The sequence below is a fragment of the Nannobrachium achirus genome, assembly GCF_963921795.1.
Source record: "Nannobrachium achirus genome assembly, chromosome: 19".
Lineage (NCBI taxonomy): Eukaryota > Metazoa > Chordata > Actinopteri > Myctophiformes > Myctophidae > Nannobrachium > Nannobrachium achirus.
Window position 1 is genome coordinate 6648303 of NC_137826.1, and position 19979 is coordinate 6668281.

General features: G+C 43.6%; 1 protein-coding gene across 1 annotated transcript; it reads right to left on the reverse strand.

The window, feature by feature from the left end:
* Window positions 1-945: 945 nt before the first annotated feature.
* On the reverse strand, window positions 946-17171 carry adad2 (adenosine deaminase domain containing 2; the record flags this gene model as incomplete). Its single annotated transcript, XM_080748732.1, has 10 exons — window positions 946-1056; window positions 4519-4681; window positions 5725-5959; window positions 7088-7293; window positions 8650-8826; window positions 13161-13311; window positions 15003-15131; window positions 15972-16086; window positions 16394-16475; window positions 16996-17171. The coding sequence occupies 10 exons, from the start codon at window positions 17169-17171 to the stop codon at window positions 946-948; spliced, it is 1545 nt and encodes a 514-aa protein (XP_080604858.1).
* Window positions 17172-19979: the final 2808 nt, after the last annotated feature.

Below are 19979 nucleotides of genomic sequence, written 5' to 3' on the forward strand. Positions count from 1 at the left end.
AAATGAAACGCAGTTCTACTCCAAGTGATTTTGTTGCCAGTTAACATAGACAAAACTGTATTGACAATAATGAAACGTAGGCCTGTCTAAATGGTTTTATTGGTAGTGAACGTACAGTATACAAACTGTACTGTATTGACAACTAAACAAAGTGCTCCTTGGAGCACAGGTCTCCGCCAGGCCAGGTAATTGTGCGCCATCAATGTTCGAAATGTGCCAATCGGGATGGAATATGAAAAGGGATGTTTCACTTTCAAATAAAATGAACACTATAAAAAATGAATTGAAAAAGGAATGGAAAAATCACAGCCCCCACAGGCATTAGAATGTCCTTCTAATGCGTCAGGGGGCTGTGATTTACTACTTTTTTCGTTTACTTTTTATATTTTGTTTTTATGTTTCTTTTATTTGAAAGTGAAATGATCCCTTTAAGGACTGTAGAGATACCATGTACCGATTTGCATGATGTCTGGTGGCGCTATAACAGGCCAATCTGACTATTTAGGGCGGAGATTCGGCTGTGGCATCCAAGGAGTGGATGGACACAGATGGACGGACGGACTGGCCTGGCGGAGACTATAATCAAACTTAGGCCCATTCTGTTGGTAGTGAAATTTAACAAGTCAAAAGTAAAACGGTCAGCGAACTAAAAGTGTTGTCATTTCAAAGGTTCAGGTTCGGAAGCAACCTGCATTCTAGTTGCAGCTCATGAAAGATTCTCTATGATCAGTGTGGAATCACATGTATTGCTTTGCTGCAAAAAGGTCTACACAAACTCAAAACACAGGCCTACTCAAAGTGATTTTGTTTTAGCAGAGAACGTACACAAAACTGTATTGGCAACAATGAAACTTAAGCCTATCCAAGTGGTTTAGTTGGTAGTGAATTTAACAAGTCAAAAGTAAAACGGTCAAGTGAACTAAAAGCGACGGCATTTACGGAGGATCAGGTGCTGAAGCAGTCCACCAGGTACTTGGAGTTCCACGGACCAGCGTTGTTGGTCACAAAGTGGCTCTTGATCAGACCCTTGGCCTTCTGGTACTGCACGGCTGCCATCTGCAATGAAGGAATGCAACACAGTCAAGTAGTGATGGTCAGAGGTTAAAGCCAAAAAGAACCACAAGACTGAAAACTATTTTCAGACCATATTGTTTCCCTGAAGTTCTGTCTGCCTTCACTGAATGGGTGTGTGCCGATCCATGCTTCATTTTATAGAAGTATCTTCTGAAGTTGTTGTATTCTATTGCTAGTCTGGCCAGTTCAAATACTCATATCTTGAAATTATAACTGCTTTTTAGTTTGGAGCGCTTTGACAACCTTGTCATTCACGCCGCGGCCATCGCTACACCCCCCCCTTATTTATTTTGCGGATCTGCACTGATCTCAGAAATATCCTTTATGGAATCCTCAAGACTGAAATCAGTCCCCAGGACTGAGAACGTTAAACCCTGAGTGATGGTGCAACGGTTAATCGAAATAACTGATTTGATCAATTGAAAAATAATTGAACGCTAATTGTATATTATGTCAAAGAAATTGAAATATAGTGAAAATAGCAGATAAATAGCAGATCTACAAGCTTCCAATGCACCTGGGAGCTTGTAGAGCTGACATTTTCTATTATTGGATTAATCGAAAAGGTTACCGATAGAATACTAGGTAAGAGAATAATTGATAGTTGCAGCCCTAAGCACAGTGAGTCAAGCCAAAAATAGTCCCAGGAAAAGATTGTTTGTAAACAATAATGTCCATGACTTCTTTATTGGGATATGAATATCAGCCAGAGAAGCAGAGAACTTTAAGATGAACCCCAGTTTATAGTTTAAGTTTGAATTAAAAAGGTAAATAAAACAAGGCGGAGCCTAATACTGTAAAGGTGTGTCTTCCTTGCATCTCTGACAGAGTCAGCGTGTCACGCACATAGAACATGTGGCTAAATAGCTGGTAGAAATGATCTGTTCTCCCTCCAGTGCATTTACTGCATGGTCCATTCGGACCTTCCAGAGCAGGGAATATGAGAAGACAATGAGTGTTGGGAGATTGCTTCATCACATGATATTAATTTAACACCTTTATAAAGGGAAACTAGGGTCTAAATTAAAGTTACAAGAACAGACGGTAGACAGTACCGGAAGCCAGTGTTGCTGTTGTTGACCTGCTTACACATCCGTGGTTAAAAGATTCCTAACTGCAACAGTTAAGCCATTTAACGAATGGCTAGAGCGGACCTCTGCCAACAGTAGCCATGGTGACTTTATTTATTATAGGCCAACATTTCACAAGCAGCCGGATCCCCCGCAAGGGAATCAATCGTGTACTGATGATCTCAGTCAGTGCAAATGAAACGATCTGAAGATGGAGGCACAACCCTAGTGCACACAGAACCTCTGCTGTTTGCTGACTGTCACGTATGTGTACAAGTCAATATTTGAGAGGAATATTGTCGGTAGAGGTGGTAGAACCGTCTGTCAACCCAAGGATCCAGCCCCCAGATCGCTTCCCTCTGTGCTACTGTTTAATAGCCTTGCCAGCACTAAAATTAAAAGGAAGACGTGAGGAAAATTGGAGACAAATATAAAAATTGTATGACTCCGTTCTTTGCGATGCAATTAGGATTACTTTTATGAGGGGTGAGATGAGACCAACATAAAAGATTTTACGGTGTGCAGCAACAGAACAGCCATCCATGTGCAAACTTGCAGACATGTCATCGTCCTTCCGCTATTTGGCTTTACTCAGTTAAAACAAGCAATCTTTTCATCTACAATAATGTGACCCTCCACTCATGTGACTTAAAGGAGTCATCCAGACCAAAACACATATAGGGTTAAATCTGTCTTTTATCACACCCCTTTATACCTGCTTTAGTCGATTTTTTTCATAGCTGCCCCTGTTGCTAGATTTCGGCTGCCCCTGTTGCTAGATTTTGCGGGCCTTCTCATAACTAACAGAGTGTATAGCCTTTATACTAGTGCGGTTATTTCTTCAGCTTCAAAGTTAGTATTTTTTTATTGGATTGTGTTTACACAACGTCCTGAGACCAACCAAACCGCTGTTTTGACCTCACAGGCACCCTTACTTGTCAAACGGCTTCTGCTCTGCACCAGAGCAGGGAGAGGAGAGGCTAGAAAGGGAGGGGAGGGAGGGGTCGGTTTGACAAGTAAGGATGCCTGTGAGGTCAAAACAGCGGTTTGGTTGGTCTCAGGACGTTGTGTAAACACAATCCAATAAAAAAATACTAACTTTGAAGCTGAAGAAATAACCGCACTAGTATAAAGGCTATACACTCTGTTAGTTATGAGAGGGCCTGCGAAATCTAGCAACAGGGGCAGCTGAAATCTAGCAACAGGGGCAGCTATGAAAAAAATGGAATAAAGCAGGTATAAAGGGGTGTGATAAAAGACAGATTTAACCCTATATGTGTTTTGGTCTGGATGACTCCTTTAAGTTGAGACATCACATGAAAAGGGTCCCTGGCCACCAGAATCCATTTTTTTAATGACCACAGTCAAACAGGTTGATAGCTTCACATATTATCTTGGACTCACTTTGGACAATAAACTGAGGTTTGATCAACACATTACATCTAAACGTTGTCAGCAAAGACTTCATGTAATCCGTTATGAACTTCACTGATATGAACAATAAAGCCACCACACGCTTAGCACTCTCAATAACAAATTAGACTGATCATCCTCTGCATTGCTACTTCGACCTCTTGCCATCAGGGAGAAGATACAGAAACTTGAAGTAGGCTACTGTAGCACAAGGTTCGGTTTAGCAGGTTTTGTACCCTCAGCCACTGCTGCACTTAACTCATTCATTGCCTTTTCAAAATGGCCACCAAGTTCCTCACTGCCATTCCATGTAATCTTTAGTGCACGGATCAACTTTTAGTGCACGGATCGTGCACGCCCATGCCTAGATCATGCACCATATGTGTGCACACGTTTCACAGCTTTCAAACAAAAAATCCGCTTGGAAATCCGTTCAGGCATTCATGAGATAGAAGCCATTGTTTTCTTCAAATGTAAACAAACATGGCTGCCATTTTGAAAGATGTGGTTGGTATGGGGGTTAAACATGCAATTTCGCGGTTGCGATCATGCCAAATACATTTTTTGAGGTCCAAAAAACTGGAAAACTCTGGAAACTCGGGCCATGGCAGTCTGGGGGTACTGTAATAACTCGGGAAACTCGGGAGGGGGCAGCAAATGAGTTAACAATCTGCTAAAGAATCGCCCCCGCCACTAAGACGTTTTTTTGTGTATAGTGGGGTACTAATGATCTGTCTTTGTGATGTTTGTGTTGTTACTTGTTATATGGTTATGTGTTGTTTCTTTGTTTGAACAGACTGTGAAGACAAATTTCCCTTCGGCGACAATAAAGATTATTACTATTATTGTTCTCCTTGAAGAAGGGTACATTTGTGCACATGTTAACACAGTCAATACTCCATATGTATAGCAGTCATTATTTGAGTATACAGAACTAAGTTTGATCTTCAGTTACACAAACCTTGGCATTGTGATATGTAGGAAGCTCTGGGTCTCCGGTAGCCGACAGCAGGTAGCTGTAACCCAGAGCTGGGTGATCCAGCTCTGTCACTTTGCAGAAGTAGCTGTACATCGCTCTCTTGCAAAGTCTGCTGGAGAAGCCGGGCCCGCTCACGTATGGGGAGCTGAGAATGAGAAAAGCAATGCAACAAGTGATCATGTTGGAACAGACCAGAACAACATGCTGGCTTGTCTTCTACAGGCCATTTTCAGGCCAAGGACCCCTTAGTTGAAAGAGAGATGAAGCAGGGACCCCAAAAACCTTTTCAAAGATTCCATATAGTTTAATGGTCTGACAGCACGGTCATCAGAGTATTTTGGATTCATGTCAATTTGTGTTTTCAGATATTTAGCCACTTGAACCTTCAATACTTAAAAAACTTGACCTTTCACTCTGTACTGTTCTTTTTCCCCTCTACACCAGACCTCTTTGCCGACAATAGTCGATCTACAAGCTCACAAATCCTCGCAGGGTTCAAGTGGATAATATAAAAAAGGAGAAAAAAGTTTTCTATCACACAAAGATTTGGAGGACCCCCTGTAGTAACTCTGAGGACCCCCTAGGGGTCCCGTACCCCCTGTTGAAGACCCCTGTTCTACAATATGTAGAAAGTCTGCGTGTATGTTAGGGGTGCACAAATGCTGATAGAGGTATTGGGTCGATTTACACATCCTAGCTGGGTCGTGTTTTTTTCCCCCATTCTGAATTCATATAGGCTTTCTGAGCGGTGATCCGGGAACAGAAGCTATAACTCTAACATCTGCCTAGTCTGCCCAATGGAAAAAACCTCAAAAGTGTCCGGTGCTTAAGTAAACTGAAGCGTGGCCTACATCTGGCCTAGATATGGCTTACATCTTGGCACAAACGGTTCAAAGCTTGCTGTGCGCCAACAAACCAACATAAAGTTTAAGTGTATAGAGAGAGTTTATGCACATTTCCAAAGTGACAATTTAAGGACTTTTCAATACCTCTAAAATGACAAATTAAACATTGGCCAAATTGTCAAATATTAGAGACAGAAATTGTTAAAATAGTACCGTGTTATACAAAATTGTAATTCCTCAACCCTTAGTGGTCCTCGGGGTGGCGGGTCCCCGGTTTTAAATATGATTATTTTGTGCGTCACAGCCTGAAAAGGTTGAGAACCAGTGGTGTAATGGACCTTACCAGAGTGCAATGTTGCCTTTCGTGGTGTCCAAAACCTCAATGTCCTGATCTCCCAGACACCAGTTGATGCTGAGCTTGTCTAGGCAGGAGGACGGGTGGCCGGGGTTTATCTGGTCCACACACAGGAAGTGGTAAGTGTGCTTCCTGTAGGGCGCGTCCAGCAGGCGGTCCCAGTCGTCCCCCAGGCGCTTGTTGATGATGTTAGACATGTCCTCAGCGGAGTGGCCGTCATGACCTGGACAGAGTCAAAAGAAAATTCCATGATTTTAACACCGATATGTCACGACGTTCAGATGGATTTTCACTGCAAGCGGATTTAAAGATGATGATGACAGCCCCCGAAAATTAACATTGTGAGACAGTAGGTCACGTGGTCTTTCTACAAACGGTCTGAAAACGGAGCGAGTGACTGCTTAGTATTCTTTGACCGTCGTACGGGACTGCGCACAAAATAGCCGATTTACAAGCTCACAACGCGTCGCGTCCACGACGCGTTGTGAGCTTGTAGCATGGCTATTTTCTGTCACGACCACACACACAAGACACACACACACACACACACACACACACACACGTTGTGGGGAGAAGTCACTCATGCGGAAGAGTCAACAGCTCCACGGTCGCTTCGGTTGCTCGGACCGACTAGACAGCAAGACACAGCCGTTAAACATGCCCTCATAGGGTTGATACCCTCACAAAAACATGCACGTAATCCTGGTCTCAATAATGCCTCCCCCTGGCCAGCCGGGGCGCCTGATGGAGGGGAAAGGAACTGGTTGGAATAACGTGTTCCTTCCACGCGCTACGTCCAAACCAGGGAAATCTCCACTGTCAGGTGAAAAGAAGCAACTTGGACTCCTCATGCACAGAAGGAAGCATGAGGTCAGTCCGTTGTCTCCCCAGGCGTGGCAGAGGGAGAGCAGAGCCCAGGATTACATAGGCAATTGGCACTGGGTGAAGAAATGGGTTACAAAATTGTGGGATAAAAAAAAAAAAAAAAAAAAAAAAACGTGTACATTTTTAGCTGCAAATATGCCATGAAGTTGCGGAATCTTTATCATTTTTACACCTCTAACTGCTAGTTTTCATTTTAGTTATCACAACTCGCATTCTCACTGCAGTCAGCTCTCTGTGGCTCGATTCAAAATGAAATGCACGCTAAATTCCGCCCCCTCCGGGCGACAGACTTTACTGTCTGTCGTCCAGAGGGGGCGGAATTTAGCGTGCATTTCATCAACAATACAGATAGCCTGATTGCGCTTTTCGCGTGTCATAACAGCTTTGAATGGATTATCATTTTTATTTCATTTGATAAAATAGGTTACTTTGATTAACAGTTGCACCCCTAGTTGCAGTTCTTTACCTAGCACCAGGCTGGTGATGTAGAGTGGCTGGATGAAGTTGCTCAGCAGTGCCCCCTGGAGCCCGGTGACAGCCCAACGGCACAGCTTGTCACTAGCGGTCATGCAACACACCCTGGCCCCCCACACGCTGGGTTCCAGGTGCTCCGCGGGGACCAGCAGGTCCTGGGTGTGGTAGTAGAGCTTCATGGACTTGTTGACGGAGCTCCTGCACACCACATAACAGTACAACGTGATCAGGGGCGTGACGTCACACGAAATTCTGGGCCCTGGGTACAAGGATTCACTGCGGGGCGCCCCCCATGAATGTTAACTATTGAAAAATAGCAGATATACAAGCTCACAGCGCGGCACCGAGTGCCGCGCTGCGAGCTTGTAGATCTGCTATTTTTGAAAAATCGTGAAAATGCGTGCAAGAAACCTATGTCAAGGACCCCCCCAAGATGATATGGATTTGGCCACGGACCCCGATCTCAAAATATTTAGTTCCAGGGACCCCCAGAAGCAAAATTTGAGTTAGAAATGTTCGCTTAAAAAATACATATATTCAAAGATCTTCACGTTTCAAAAATAGCAGATCTACAAGCTCGCAGCGCGGCACTCGGTGCCGCGCTGTGAGCTTGTATATCTGCTATTTTTCAATAGATAAAGTTACTAGGGCCCCTCCACCTTGGGCCCCAGTAACTCAGTCCCACTTTCCTACCCCTTGTGACGCCCCCTGAACTTGATCCTATGTCACTGCTTCACTTGGGATGGGACGATATTATCGTTTATCGTGATAAAAAACACTCACGATAATTGTATCGTGGAGATTTAATTTATCGTGAAAACGTCGTGCACTGGGATCAATTCACCTTTTATTTGCCGAGCTGCATATCCGGTACCATTTAAACACTCTAATGGTAAAACGTACTTATAATATACTGTATATAATTGAGTCTTTTTTCCACTCTCTACCAAATCTCTTTGGCAAAAAAATAGCCGATCTACAAGCTCACAACGTGTCGCAAACGCGATGTGTTGTGAGCTTGTAGATCGGCTATTTTTTGGACAATGTTCCGCCCCGGGATAATGGATGTTGGGGATGTTTTTATCATCGCGATAATATGGTAAATCTTGATTTCGTTGGTCACAATAATCGTGATATGAAATTTTCGTCCCATCCCTACGCTTCACGCCGGGTCTACGAACCACCACTGGTCCAGACCTTACAGGTCTGTAAAGCGTCATTCCTACCGGGCACAATAAAGATATCGTTTTAAAAATAGTTCTCAACTAAAGTGAATGGCAGCGTCCACAATAACGCTGACATATCGGTTTAGTTATCTTTAATCATGCCTGGTCGGAATGACGCTTAACTCGAGTGTATAAAGGGAACCAAATGGACCCATTTGGTTCCCTTTGTACACTCTCAAAGTTAATAAAAAGTAAGTACACAGAGTAGATTGGGAGGGAAAACTAAACTTGTATAAAATGGGGGTCCGAGGCCTAATGCATATCAAACTGAACAGAAACATCGTTGAAATTCAGATTGTACTGTATAATAAAATGAACGTGCATATACTTGAAGTAGAAGTTCTTTGCGGCTCCGTCTGGGGTCTGATTGGAGTAGAGATGCAGATGGATCTTGGGTTTCAGCTGCAGACGGTGGCCTTCAACACTGCTTTCCAAGATGCACGACTTCTTGGACTTTGGATCACCAGGAGAACCGTAGAACAGCAGCAGCTGCTTGTACAAGAATCTGAACAAGTCGACAACCATGCTAAAGTGAGTTAAAGTAAATAATATAAAAATATACTATGTTATTCTGTGAACTGAACCACCGTTGACAAAAGACAGCGACGAGTAAGGCAATAAGAGAGTTTGATCCTTGTTCTGTTGGTTAAAGGACAACTTTAGTTTTTTACAACAAGGGTTCATATTTTAGATTGCATTAAAGAATATAAAAGATGAGTGTTAAAATTATTTCATTTACTTCTTTCTATTGCTTTAGAGATTCTTATTTCAGTGTTTGGGGGCATGCGTACAAGTGGCTAAATACCGTATGTCATTTTACACAGAATAAGCCCATTCCCAAGATACAACGCAACCTTTCATTGGATGTGACTTATGGGGGCTAGAAGTGTTACTGTAAATAGCAATAAAGAAACTGCTGGCTTATTGTGTCTAAAAAGACATATTTAGCGTACGCATGCCCCACATTTTAGCACGGTAAACACGATAAAACAATAGAATGAAGCAAATGAAAACATTTTAACACTCACTTTTTCTTTTCTCTAATTACAATCCAAAATATGAACCCTTGTTGTAAAAAAACAAAGTTGTCCTTTAATGGAAATATAGGTTTTCCTCATGCTAGAGAATAGAGCAGCAGACATCACCATACCTATCAGTAGGCGAGATATCTGGTAGACCAGGGGTGCCCAACCTTTTTTGACCCAAGGTCTACTTTGAAAATGTGCCACCTAGCTGAGGGCTACCAGCCCAAAAATGTACCGTAACACCCATTCAATATACATGTGAAAAACAGAAAATATTAATAGATATTATAACATTGTACTCACTGTACTGTACTGTAATCATACTGTATAGTAGGAATTGTAATTGAATGAAACGATTGCAACTTCTCACATTGGGCATACAGACAGCATGACCATTTATTGCACACTCTGCATACATGCACTGACAACACACTCACACAAAACCTGTGGATTTATGTCAAGTCACTGATAGTTCTCTTTTTTATTAGTTTTCTTTTTCTTTTTTTATATTTTTTTTATAGTTTTTTTTTTTGTCCTTTATTCCATGTCAGTCTCTCTGCCTTAGTGGGAAACCTGGCACTGGGAAGAGGAGGCTAGCCTGTCAAAGTCAGGGTTGTATGAGCTGGTTGCAAGTTTTAGGCTAAATTAGGCAGGCCACAAGGTGCTCATCTGTGGCTCTGTACTTTGACTTGATGAACTTCATGTGAGAAAAAGCAGACTCACACAGGTAGGTTGATCCAAATAAAGCAGTTATGTTCATGGCACATCTCCTGGAGCGAGGAATCTCCTCCGCTCCATTCCTCCGCTCCGCTCCGCTCCGCTCCAAGCCGACCCTATTGGGGCCGCGCGCCGCATGTTTCCAACAAAACAGAGCCGTGCGCAGTAGCCTACTAGTGCAGTGAAGCCTTGTTGGCACCGCGGAGACGGAGAGGAGAACAGACAGAGAATTCCCTTTATCACGATTTCACTCATCCACACACGTAGGCTATGTAATGTTTATAATACATAGCCTACCTTGTGTCAGTTAAGTTATATATCACCAGCCAGTCAACGGATACGAATTCAAGTGAGACTGATTGAAAAACACACGCCACGAGTCGCCTCCGTCTCTCGGTTGTGGTGATTAATCAATAACCAGCTGGATTTAATATTGCCCGTCTTATTAAAAAATACAATGCCTTAGATTAGATGGCGTCTTTTGTAACAGTGAACGCAGGTCTCCATCAAGCCGAGGCTCACGTAACGTTACCGCAGGCATTTGTGTTGGGAACACTTGTTGTGCAAAGCAAAGGAGAAAGTGTTTCGCATATGGTAGCAAAATACTTTTTTTATTTTGGCTGGTGACTCTGATTGACGACCCTGAGCGGAGCGTGGAGCGAGCGCGGAGCGAGAAATGCGAAAATCAACGTGAGCGACGGAGCGGCGGGGAGCGGAGCGGTGCGGTGGCCGACCAGAGCGATGAGCGAGCGGGACAAGAGCCCTCTGGAGCGCGGAGCGGCTTTAGTTGCCGCTCCACTCCGCTCACATGCTCTGACTACTACACGTTGAGTTGAGTTCAGTCAACATCATCCACTCGCTCGGAGTCGTTTCACTGAAACGCCCGATGTATGTCCTTCCCCCCCCGAATTAATAAATTATTTATTTGAAATCATCTCGCGGTCCACTGGTAACCAGCCCGCGATCTACCGGTCGACCGCGATCGACTGGTTGGGCACCCCTGTGGTAGACTATACCAGGGGTTTTCAAAGTGGGTGACGGGCAGGGGGGTATCTAATGGGGGGGACGGGGGGGACCCCCCCGGGCCGCCGCCCCCCCCCCCCAAAAAAAAAAAAAAAAAAAGGGTCCGCGGGGGTCCGCGGGGGTCCGTGGACCCCTGGGGGTTATTATATATCCAAGGGTTTATGGATAGAAATGAGACCAGTGAGTCCAGAGTTTCAGTTAGAGCACTGTAAAGTGTGTGTGTCTCAAATGCTAGTTCATGCTAGTCAGTGGCTGATTTATAACAGGGCTAGGGTGGGCTGCAACCCAGGGTGCTGGGCTGCAGCCCAGGGGGGGCTGCGCTAGGGTGGGCTGCAGCCCAGAGTGGGCTGCGCTAGGGTGGGCTGCAGCCCAGGGTGGGCTGCGCTAGGGTGGGCTGCAGCCCAGAGTGGGCTGCGCTAGGGTGGGCTGCAGCCCAAGGTGGGCTGCGCTAGGGTGGGCTGCGCTAGGGTGGGCTGCGCTAGGGTGGGCTGCAGCCCAAGGTGGGCTGCGCTAGGGTGGGCTGCAGCCCAGGGTGGGCTGCGCTAGGGTGGGCTGCGCTAGGGTGGGCTGCAGCCCAGGGTGGGCTGCGCTAGGGTGGGCTGCAGCCCAGAGTGGGCTGCGCTAGGGTGGGCTGCAGCCTGCAGCCCAAGGTGGGCTGCGGGCCCGCGGCCCAGGGAGGGCTGCAGCCCAGGGTGGGCAGCCCAGGGTGGGCTGCAGCCCAGGGTGGGCAGCCCAGGGTGGGCTGCAGCCCAGGGTGGGCTGCCCAGGCTGGGGGGGGAAGTGGGCCGGTGCAGTGGAGAGAGGGCCGTTGCTGACTGGCAGCAGCCAATCACATTCATTGGGCCATCAGTTGCTCCAGCTCACTCACTCAGTACTGACAAGGAAGAGGCCTCCTCTCCCCTCCCCCATACCTGTGTCCCGTGTGTTAATAAATCAGCTATCAGCAGCATTGAACACAGGTGGTTCATCATCACTCCTTCACTCAAACAAACCAACTGTTGAATGCAGAGAGAATTCTGAGGGTTTTGAGGAGGAAAATGCGGGGGGTAAAAAGAAAGGGGGGTGCTGAGAAGGAGAGAGAGAGAAAAAAGCAAAAAAGAATAGAAGTTGCTGCAAAATGTAAAAACATTAAGGATATGTTTGGTGCTGGGAATCAGGAAATGGGATTACTCTAGGCTCCAAGACTGAAGAGTTTGAAGATGAAGCCAAGTAAGTTCATGCTAGTAGTGTGTGTCTGATGGTGATCTGATATCTATTGATCTAATAGATTACCTCTAAGTTGAAGAACCAGCAGTAAATCAACCCAAAATATCCAAAGGCAAAAAATAACCGATTTATAACCGTTTTTGAACATAAAATAACCGATTTTTTTTCGGCCGCGCGCAAAGCCGTGCGCGAAACTGTGGAGTGCTGGATACTCCTCTGGTGACGGGGCACCCTGGGGTGCCGCGATGGCAGTCCAGGGGTGCCGCGAGATTGATAATATTTGGAATTTATTTGGATACTTCGGACAAAACATATTGAGTATCATTTTAAACTTGAAGTACAAAGTTATTTTCAGTCAGTTCTAACCAAAATGGCTATTATCTCAACGTTTTCCTCGAAACATAATCACTAAAGTATTTTAACTGTTGGGCAGAAATCTCCAAGTTTCAAATCTTTTGGTTAAGTAAAGCCCTGCTTCATCATACAAGACTGTCGCACAAAACTAGTGAAAACCGCCGATCTACAAGCACACAACGCCTCGCGATGCGAGGCGTTGTGTGCTTGTAGATCTGCTGTTTTCACTAGTTTAGTACATTTTATAGATGATAAATACAAAACAAACGGTTTTGGACATATAGGGTTTCCACCCGACAACAACGACATGCTATAAATATAAGGTGCTGGGAGTGAAAATTATAATGTAAGGGTGCCTCGGATTAAAACAAATATTTATGGGGTGCCCTGAGAGAAAAAAGTTTGGGAACCCCTGGACTATACTCATGCTACTACCCATATTATACTGTAGTTAGCACTCCCATGTCAAACATACCAGAATACCAGTGGAAAAATGTGTTGTACTTGTTAGTACCTCTGCAGAGCACGTTTGGCAATGATCATGGCATGGCCGTCATGAACCACGGATCCATTGAAGGAGAGCAGGTTGCTGCAGCTGGACTGGCCAGCTCCCACGGCCACCACCTCATAATGCTCACGAGGACAACCTGTGGAGTCAAGCACTTCTGTGGAGGAAAAGAAAATATGTCTGTTTTTGTCTTGTAAATTCTTAAGATTTCCTTTCACAACATCTTCTCCATTCAAACTCTTGTCTTGTAAAAATGGCTCAAAAGAACTGAACGATCCATAAAAGAGGTGTAGCACATGAACACCTCTACACAGTGCTGTCTGGAATTTAACCAGCACAAACCATTTTCAGAATTGGGATGTCTAAATGTTTTGAGCACACTTATCATAGTTCTAGGTTTCGAATTTACCTACAACATGAAACAACAGTTCAGAAATACAATATCAAAAAATCTGATGAAAGGAGTTGATTGAGCCAAGCTGCCTAGAATAGGGGTTGTCTGCAAGAATCTATATAGCTCATGTACTCAAAAGTAGATGAATCCTACAAAGCTCATGCAGCTAAATGCGTGTAGTGACACAAGTGGTGAAACTCAAGAAGAGCAAACTTCTAATAAAGTCTTCAAGCGCTAAAGCTGAATTGTAACTGAAAATCTACAGAATAAAAAGGTAAAAACTCATTTTATTTAGCCTAACCAAGCGGCTCTTTTGTTACCAGGGATTCCACCAGGGCAGTGAGCCTGCGTGGTTTTCATTCCAAACTGACAAGGGACTAAAATTACATACCAAAAAAACGGGACGTCAGCTTGAAAATGTTTGAACACCCAGCTGTGCCAGACTAAACAGGCCTGGTGTGCAAGCACACTGTTTAGCACCCAAGTCTCGTTTTATGCCCTTTACTTGGAATTAGAGTCACACCTACATCGCACAACCGATCCGACTGATATGGCCATATACGGAGATCTCTGTATCTGCCAAGCCTTGTCCCTTTTAGGAAGGGAATATCTTAAAAAGTCCTGGTAAAAATTCCTAACCAAAAAATGTCTTCACCAAAGTGTTTGTAAAGGTGTCTAGTAACACATCCCACAAAGACTGACATTCAGTTTACCTAGGAGAATCCTTGACAGCTGCTGAAAGTTGGGGTCCCATTAAATTAACTATACAGGATAAAACACGCCCAAAATGTATATGCTTTAACTCTCCCCACGCTTTGAACGTTAACGTTCGCCCCATTTTTTACAGAACCTCGATGCCAATACGGCGCTCGTTCGGTTCGTTCGTCTGATGACTGTAAGCTGATGAGGGGTCGCGCGGCCGTGTACTATAAACACATTTTCCGCGGTGATGGTGTAAAAAATCCATTATGCGTTAGATCAACGGAGAACAATTCACTTCCTTGTTGATTTCCTCTGGCTGTAAGGCTCTGTGGCCAGTGACTGGTCTTCTTCTTCTTCAACACATAACAGGCAAATTCACATTCATTCTCGCATGACGCCGCCCTCTGCTGCCTGGCAGACCAAAGTGCACTATTGCACAATAAAAAAAAAAAAAAAAAAAAAAAATGTCTGTCTATCTGCTATAACGTCGCAAAGGTAAGCCGCTTTTTGATGGCACCAGACCCAATAAATAAATAAATAATCTGGCAGTAGGAGAGTTAAGTAGCATGCGAGGGGTCAGAGGTCTGCCTCAGTGGCAAAGGAACATTGCTGTCATCTAGAAAAGAATACCATTGGCAAAAAGGTGGCTTGCGTGCACAATCATGCAACACTATACCATTTTAAAAAGTATACTGTAGTTGTGTTATAATATCATAAATAATACTGTGATATCTGGTGTACAAAGGCCTCACCTGTCTCCAAGACAAATGCTGCCATGGAGCTCTTGTAGCTGTGCAAGTCAGGACACATCTTCAACAGGCTGTCAAACTTCTCACCGCTCAATGCTGCCATGTGATACTTGTGCCTGTTGGTTTGCCATACTGGAGATACAAATGTAAGAAAAAGAGGGACATGTAGGGGACAACTGGGCATCATGATAACGTGCACTTCTCCGGACAGAAGCATTAGCTTTGGCTGCAAAAATTCCACTACATAACTAGGGATGGGACGATATGAAAATTTCATATCACGATTACTGTGACAAAAGAAATCATGATTTACGATATTATCGCGATAATCAAAATCCATTATCCTGTGGCGGGAACATTTGCCAAACAATAGATCGGTAATTTTTTGGCAAAGACATTTGATAGTGGAAAAAAAAGACAATCAAGTATGTATATTATAAGTACTTTTTACCAATTATAGAGGGTTTAAGTGGTACTGGATATGCAGCTCGACAAATAAAAGGTGAATTGATCGTAGTGCATGACGGAGGACGATATCACGATAAATTAAATCTCCACGATACGAGTATCGTGGGTGTTTTTTATCACGATAAACGACAATATCGCGTATCGTCCCATCCCTATACCTAACACCACACACTTGAGTATAGGCCAATACCGTATACACCATTGGTTATCAAAGTGGGGTCCGGGGACCCCCAGGGATCCTTGAGGGAGTTCCAGGGGGAACCAAATGGACCCTTATTGGTCTGCAACTCTGAGAGCCAAACATTTGTACACTCCCAGAGTTACATTAACATTTTACAATATAAATGTATAACCAACAGACGTAAAGGGTGTTCAATAGCACTGATTTATGGATAAACAAAATGAGTTAGCTGGTTTGGCAGGCAGTTGGAAGAGGGAGTGAGTGAGTGAGTGAGTGAGTGAGTGAGTGAGTGCTTGAGTGCGTGAGTGCGTGCGTGCCCTTACCGTGTGTCTTTGAGTTGTCCAGGTGGCCAGATTGGTTCAGGAAATACTCCTCCATTAAGCTTCTTCGATCAGGTGGTGTTAGGGTGGGGATGGAGGGAGTGTCCGAGTCTTCATCCTAAAAGCAGAAAAGGTACATTAAATCTAATCAAACAATCTAATTTAAATGTGTAGACTTAACCACCCTAGCGTCCCTTTCCTGGGCATGTTATAACAGGCAAACACTGGCGAAGAGATCTGGTGCAGTAGAGGGGAAAAAGAAGGGGGCCAAGTACAAACCCTGGGGGACACCAGTTCTAGAATTTACTTTAAGTATACTCTTCAAGAAGAATTGCCCTGGTCAGCAAACGCTGCTTGTCAAAGAGAATTCACCTCCATAATTATGATTATGGCTATCATGTAAAATTGTTATTTTATGGTATTACCTCGTCTTCACTGTCTGGATCCAGCTTAAGGAGTTTGGGGTAGTCTTTTGAGAGGGCCAGTCCTCCCACAGGCTCTGGACGGCTGAGGAATACAGCCAAAGAAGGTTATTTTGAAAATCCACCCTCTCAATTGTAGTCACTGTAGTACACAAATTCTACAAAATGGTCTCTTAAGTGGGATGACCGCAAATCTCACGATCGCCCCATGTTTACAGGTGCTAGATCCACCGAGATTGTGTTGCTGGGACAGACAAATAATAAGGTTGATTTGCTTCCGGTCTACTAACAAGGCAGCCGCCTACTTCACGCAGATACGGGGTAGGGCTGTCACGAACATATGGGGTTGTGGTACAAAAAAGTAAACAAAACCCATGTAATAGAAATAGAACATTGAGATGGGAAAATATTTCACTTTAGTATGAGTTTTGTCCACTCAGCCATTGCAGCATTAGACAAACTGCCTTACTGACATGCTGCTGCTGTTGTGTGTAAAATGTTAAAATATGGATGTAGTTATGCGGTAAAGAGACAACACAAACTAAAGAATCTCATGCACTGTTGTGTTGCATGCTACTTTTCCTCATCTATTGCTATGCAGTTACCTCAGGCCTGTGGCACAACCCAAATCTGAAGCATCTCCTCCTGCCAAGTCAGCATGGACCAGAAACCCAGAAGGAAGCATGGATGACTTGGGCTTAACACAGTCCAACACAGACTGAAAACAGGCAGCAGCACCTCGACTTCTAGAACGTGGCTTGGGCTCCTTGTAGTCTGTCATATCTGGATGTATTCTCAAATACTCTCTCTCCTTGTACCTGTAGGAGAGAGAACATAGAGCAGTGAAGTCATGACGTGACTCGCTCATCCCCCGGTTCATGGAAGTCATTTCTCTATGGAGAATAACATTGGGTCATCCTAAAATCGTCTCATATAAGCATTTCGGTCCAAAAATAAACAAGCGGTTGCGCGATATTGTCGGGGAGGTCGTGAACCAGGTAGGATCATGGGTAAATGACGTCAGACTTCACTGCTCTATAATGTAGCGGTTAACTTACAGAGTCATAATAATAGCACTGTCACCAACATGATGTCTACACTGAAATATTCCCCATATTTCCTCTTTATCCCATTTATACCTTTCAAGCTGGGAACACCTCCGTGTCATTTTACTTGCCACAAAAAGTTCGGAAATCTAACTTTGGTCGATTATATCTCCCCTTTAATAAAACTGGGTAGCGCCGACCCAAAATTTGCCAACATTCGGTCCATTATATCCTCCCCTTTAATTATGCCAAATGGTATTGTGTTTGATATCATTGTTATCGTTGATTTGTCACCTTTACAACGAGGTATGGCTTGTAAGGATCGGCCATTCATGGAATGAGCAACACAGCCAAACGTGTGGGTAGCGCCCCTCCAAAAATGGTCAAAATGGCCTGGCAGGCCTGCAATACTGTTCTTTTGGTGTTCACCTTTGTTACTTGGGGCATTGAATGATTGCACTCTCCAACAGTAATAATGAAAAGAAAAAACAACACATATTGGCAATTTTTACACTTTGTTAATGTTAAGCTCAGTGTCAGGGAAGCCCAAAACGAGAGTAAATGCCAGCAGAACAGTATATTGCAAGCCATTTTGGCAAAATTCTGGTCGGCGCTACCCACACGCTTGGCTGTGTAGCTCATGCCTCGAATGCCCGATGCTTACAAGCTGTACCTCGTTGTAAAGGTGACGAATCAACGATAAAAAAAGATATAAAACTCAATACCATTTGGGTTTATTAAAGGGGAGATATAATCGACCAAAGTTAGATTTCCGAACTTTTTGTGGCAGGTTTAGATACCGTAGATATGGCTGTTGTCGGGCAGAAACAACATCTTCAATTCATATTCTGTCTAGGGATGGGGCAATAAGCGATATTATCGTTTATCGTGATAAAAAAACACTCACGATAATCGTATCGTGGAGATTTCATTTATCGTGAAATCATCCTCCGTCATGCACTGACTTATACGTAGTTGATAAAGACTTTTTTTCACTCTACCAAATCTCTTTGTCAAGCTCACAACTTGTCACAAGCTTGTAGATCTGCAATCTTTTTGGCAAATAGCGGGGGGTTACGCCCCAGGATAAGTTGGGTATATTTTGATTATCGCAATAATATCGTAAATCGTGGTTTATTTGGTCACATTTTTTGTTTTGTTTTAATTTTGACTTTTATGGCACACAGCTCATGAAAATCTAAAATACATTCTCATTCTCAACAGAGGACAACAAAATATTAAACGTGACTACTCAAAACAAGGATTTATAATACAGAAATGTCAACCTTCTGAAGTCAGAGTTCTGTGGGAAGTTTCTGCAGTCAGCATCTGCTTTTTTACACAATATTCTCTCTCTCTCTCTCTCTCTCTCATATATATATATATATATATATATATATATATATATATATTTTTTTTTTTAGATAGATCTGTATAATCTAAAATAATGTACAAAACATAATGACAAGAAATATTTATATCTAAATAGATGGTCATTAAAGTTAGCTTATTAGATCTCTCTGTTAACCCAATATCATATGGGTTATGGAGGTGGTCAATTACTGATAAATGGTAAATGGTGCATTTACTGTATTTAGCGCTTTTATCCAAGGTGCTTTACATAGATTGTGCATTACATTAACCCATTCACACACACATTCATACACCGATGGCAGAGGTACCTGGTTGGTACTAGCCGCAAATTGCAACACTAGATTTTATTTTAATCGGATGAATCTAGGGTTGCAATACCTCCCATAGGCAGCCAATGCATCAAAACAGTTTTTTGCTTTCTGATTGTATTAAACGACTTCAAACTCACCAATATTGTGGCTCAATGGAAAGCTTGGAATTTACTCTTGCTATCTGCAAAGTGTTTGTTTCTGAAAAATCTGTCAAGAAAAAATTCTGTCAAGAAATCCCAGCAGACATGGTTTATTTTCTAAGTGTTGAACTTTGGAAGCGCTCGTCTTCTATTACGCAGCGTCCCGCTGCCTCCTGCATTATGTGACATTCAGAACCAGGTGGTACACAGGACCGCTGAGTGACTTCCCACAAGCGCTTCCAAACTCCAGCACTTAGAAAAAATAATCACCTGAAGCCAATTTCTTGATTGAAAGTAGCTCATAACATGTCTAGGGTGGATTTTTCAGAAACAAACACTTTGCAGATAGCAAGAGTAAATTCAAAGCTTTCCATAGAGCCACAATATTGGTGAGTTTGAAGTCGTTTATTAAATACAATCAGATAGCAAACAACTATTTTGATGCATTGGCTGCCTAAGTGCCTATGGGAGGTATTGCAACCCTAGATTCATCCGATTAAAATAAAATCTAGTGTTGCAATTTGCGGCTAGGTTGGTACCTGCTCAGTGTGCTCACCGGGAGCAACTTGGGGCTCTGAGTCTTGCTCAAGGAGTGGGACTCTCAGTGGGAGCCCGGATTCGAACGGGGAACCCTTCGAGAACCCTTCGTGCTCTAATGACGGTTTCTCTACCCCTGAGCTATGCACTGATCATGAACATTTTGTCATTGACTTCACTT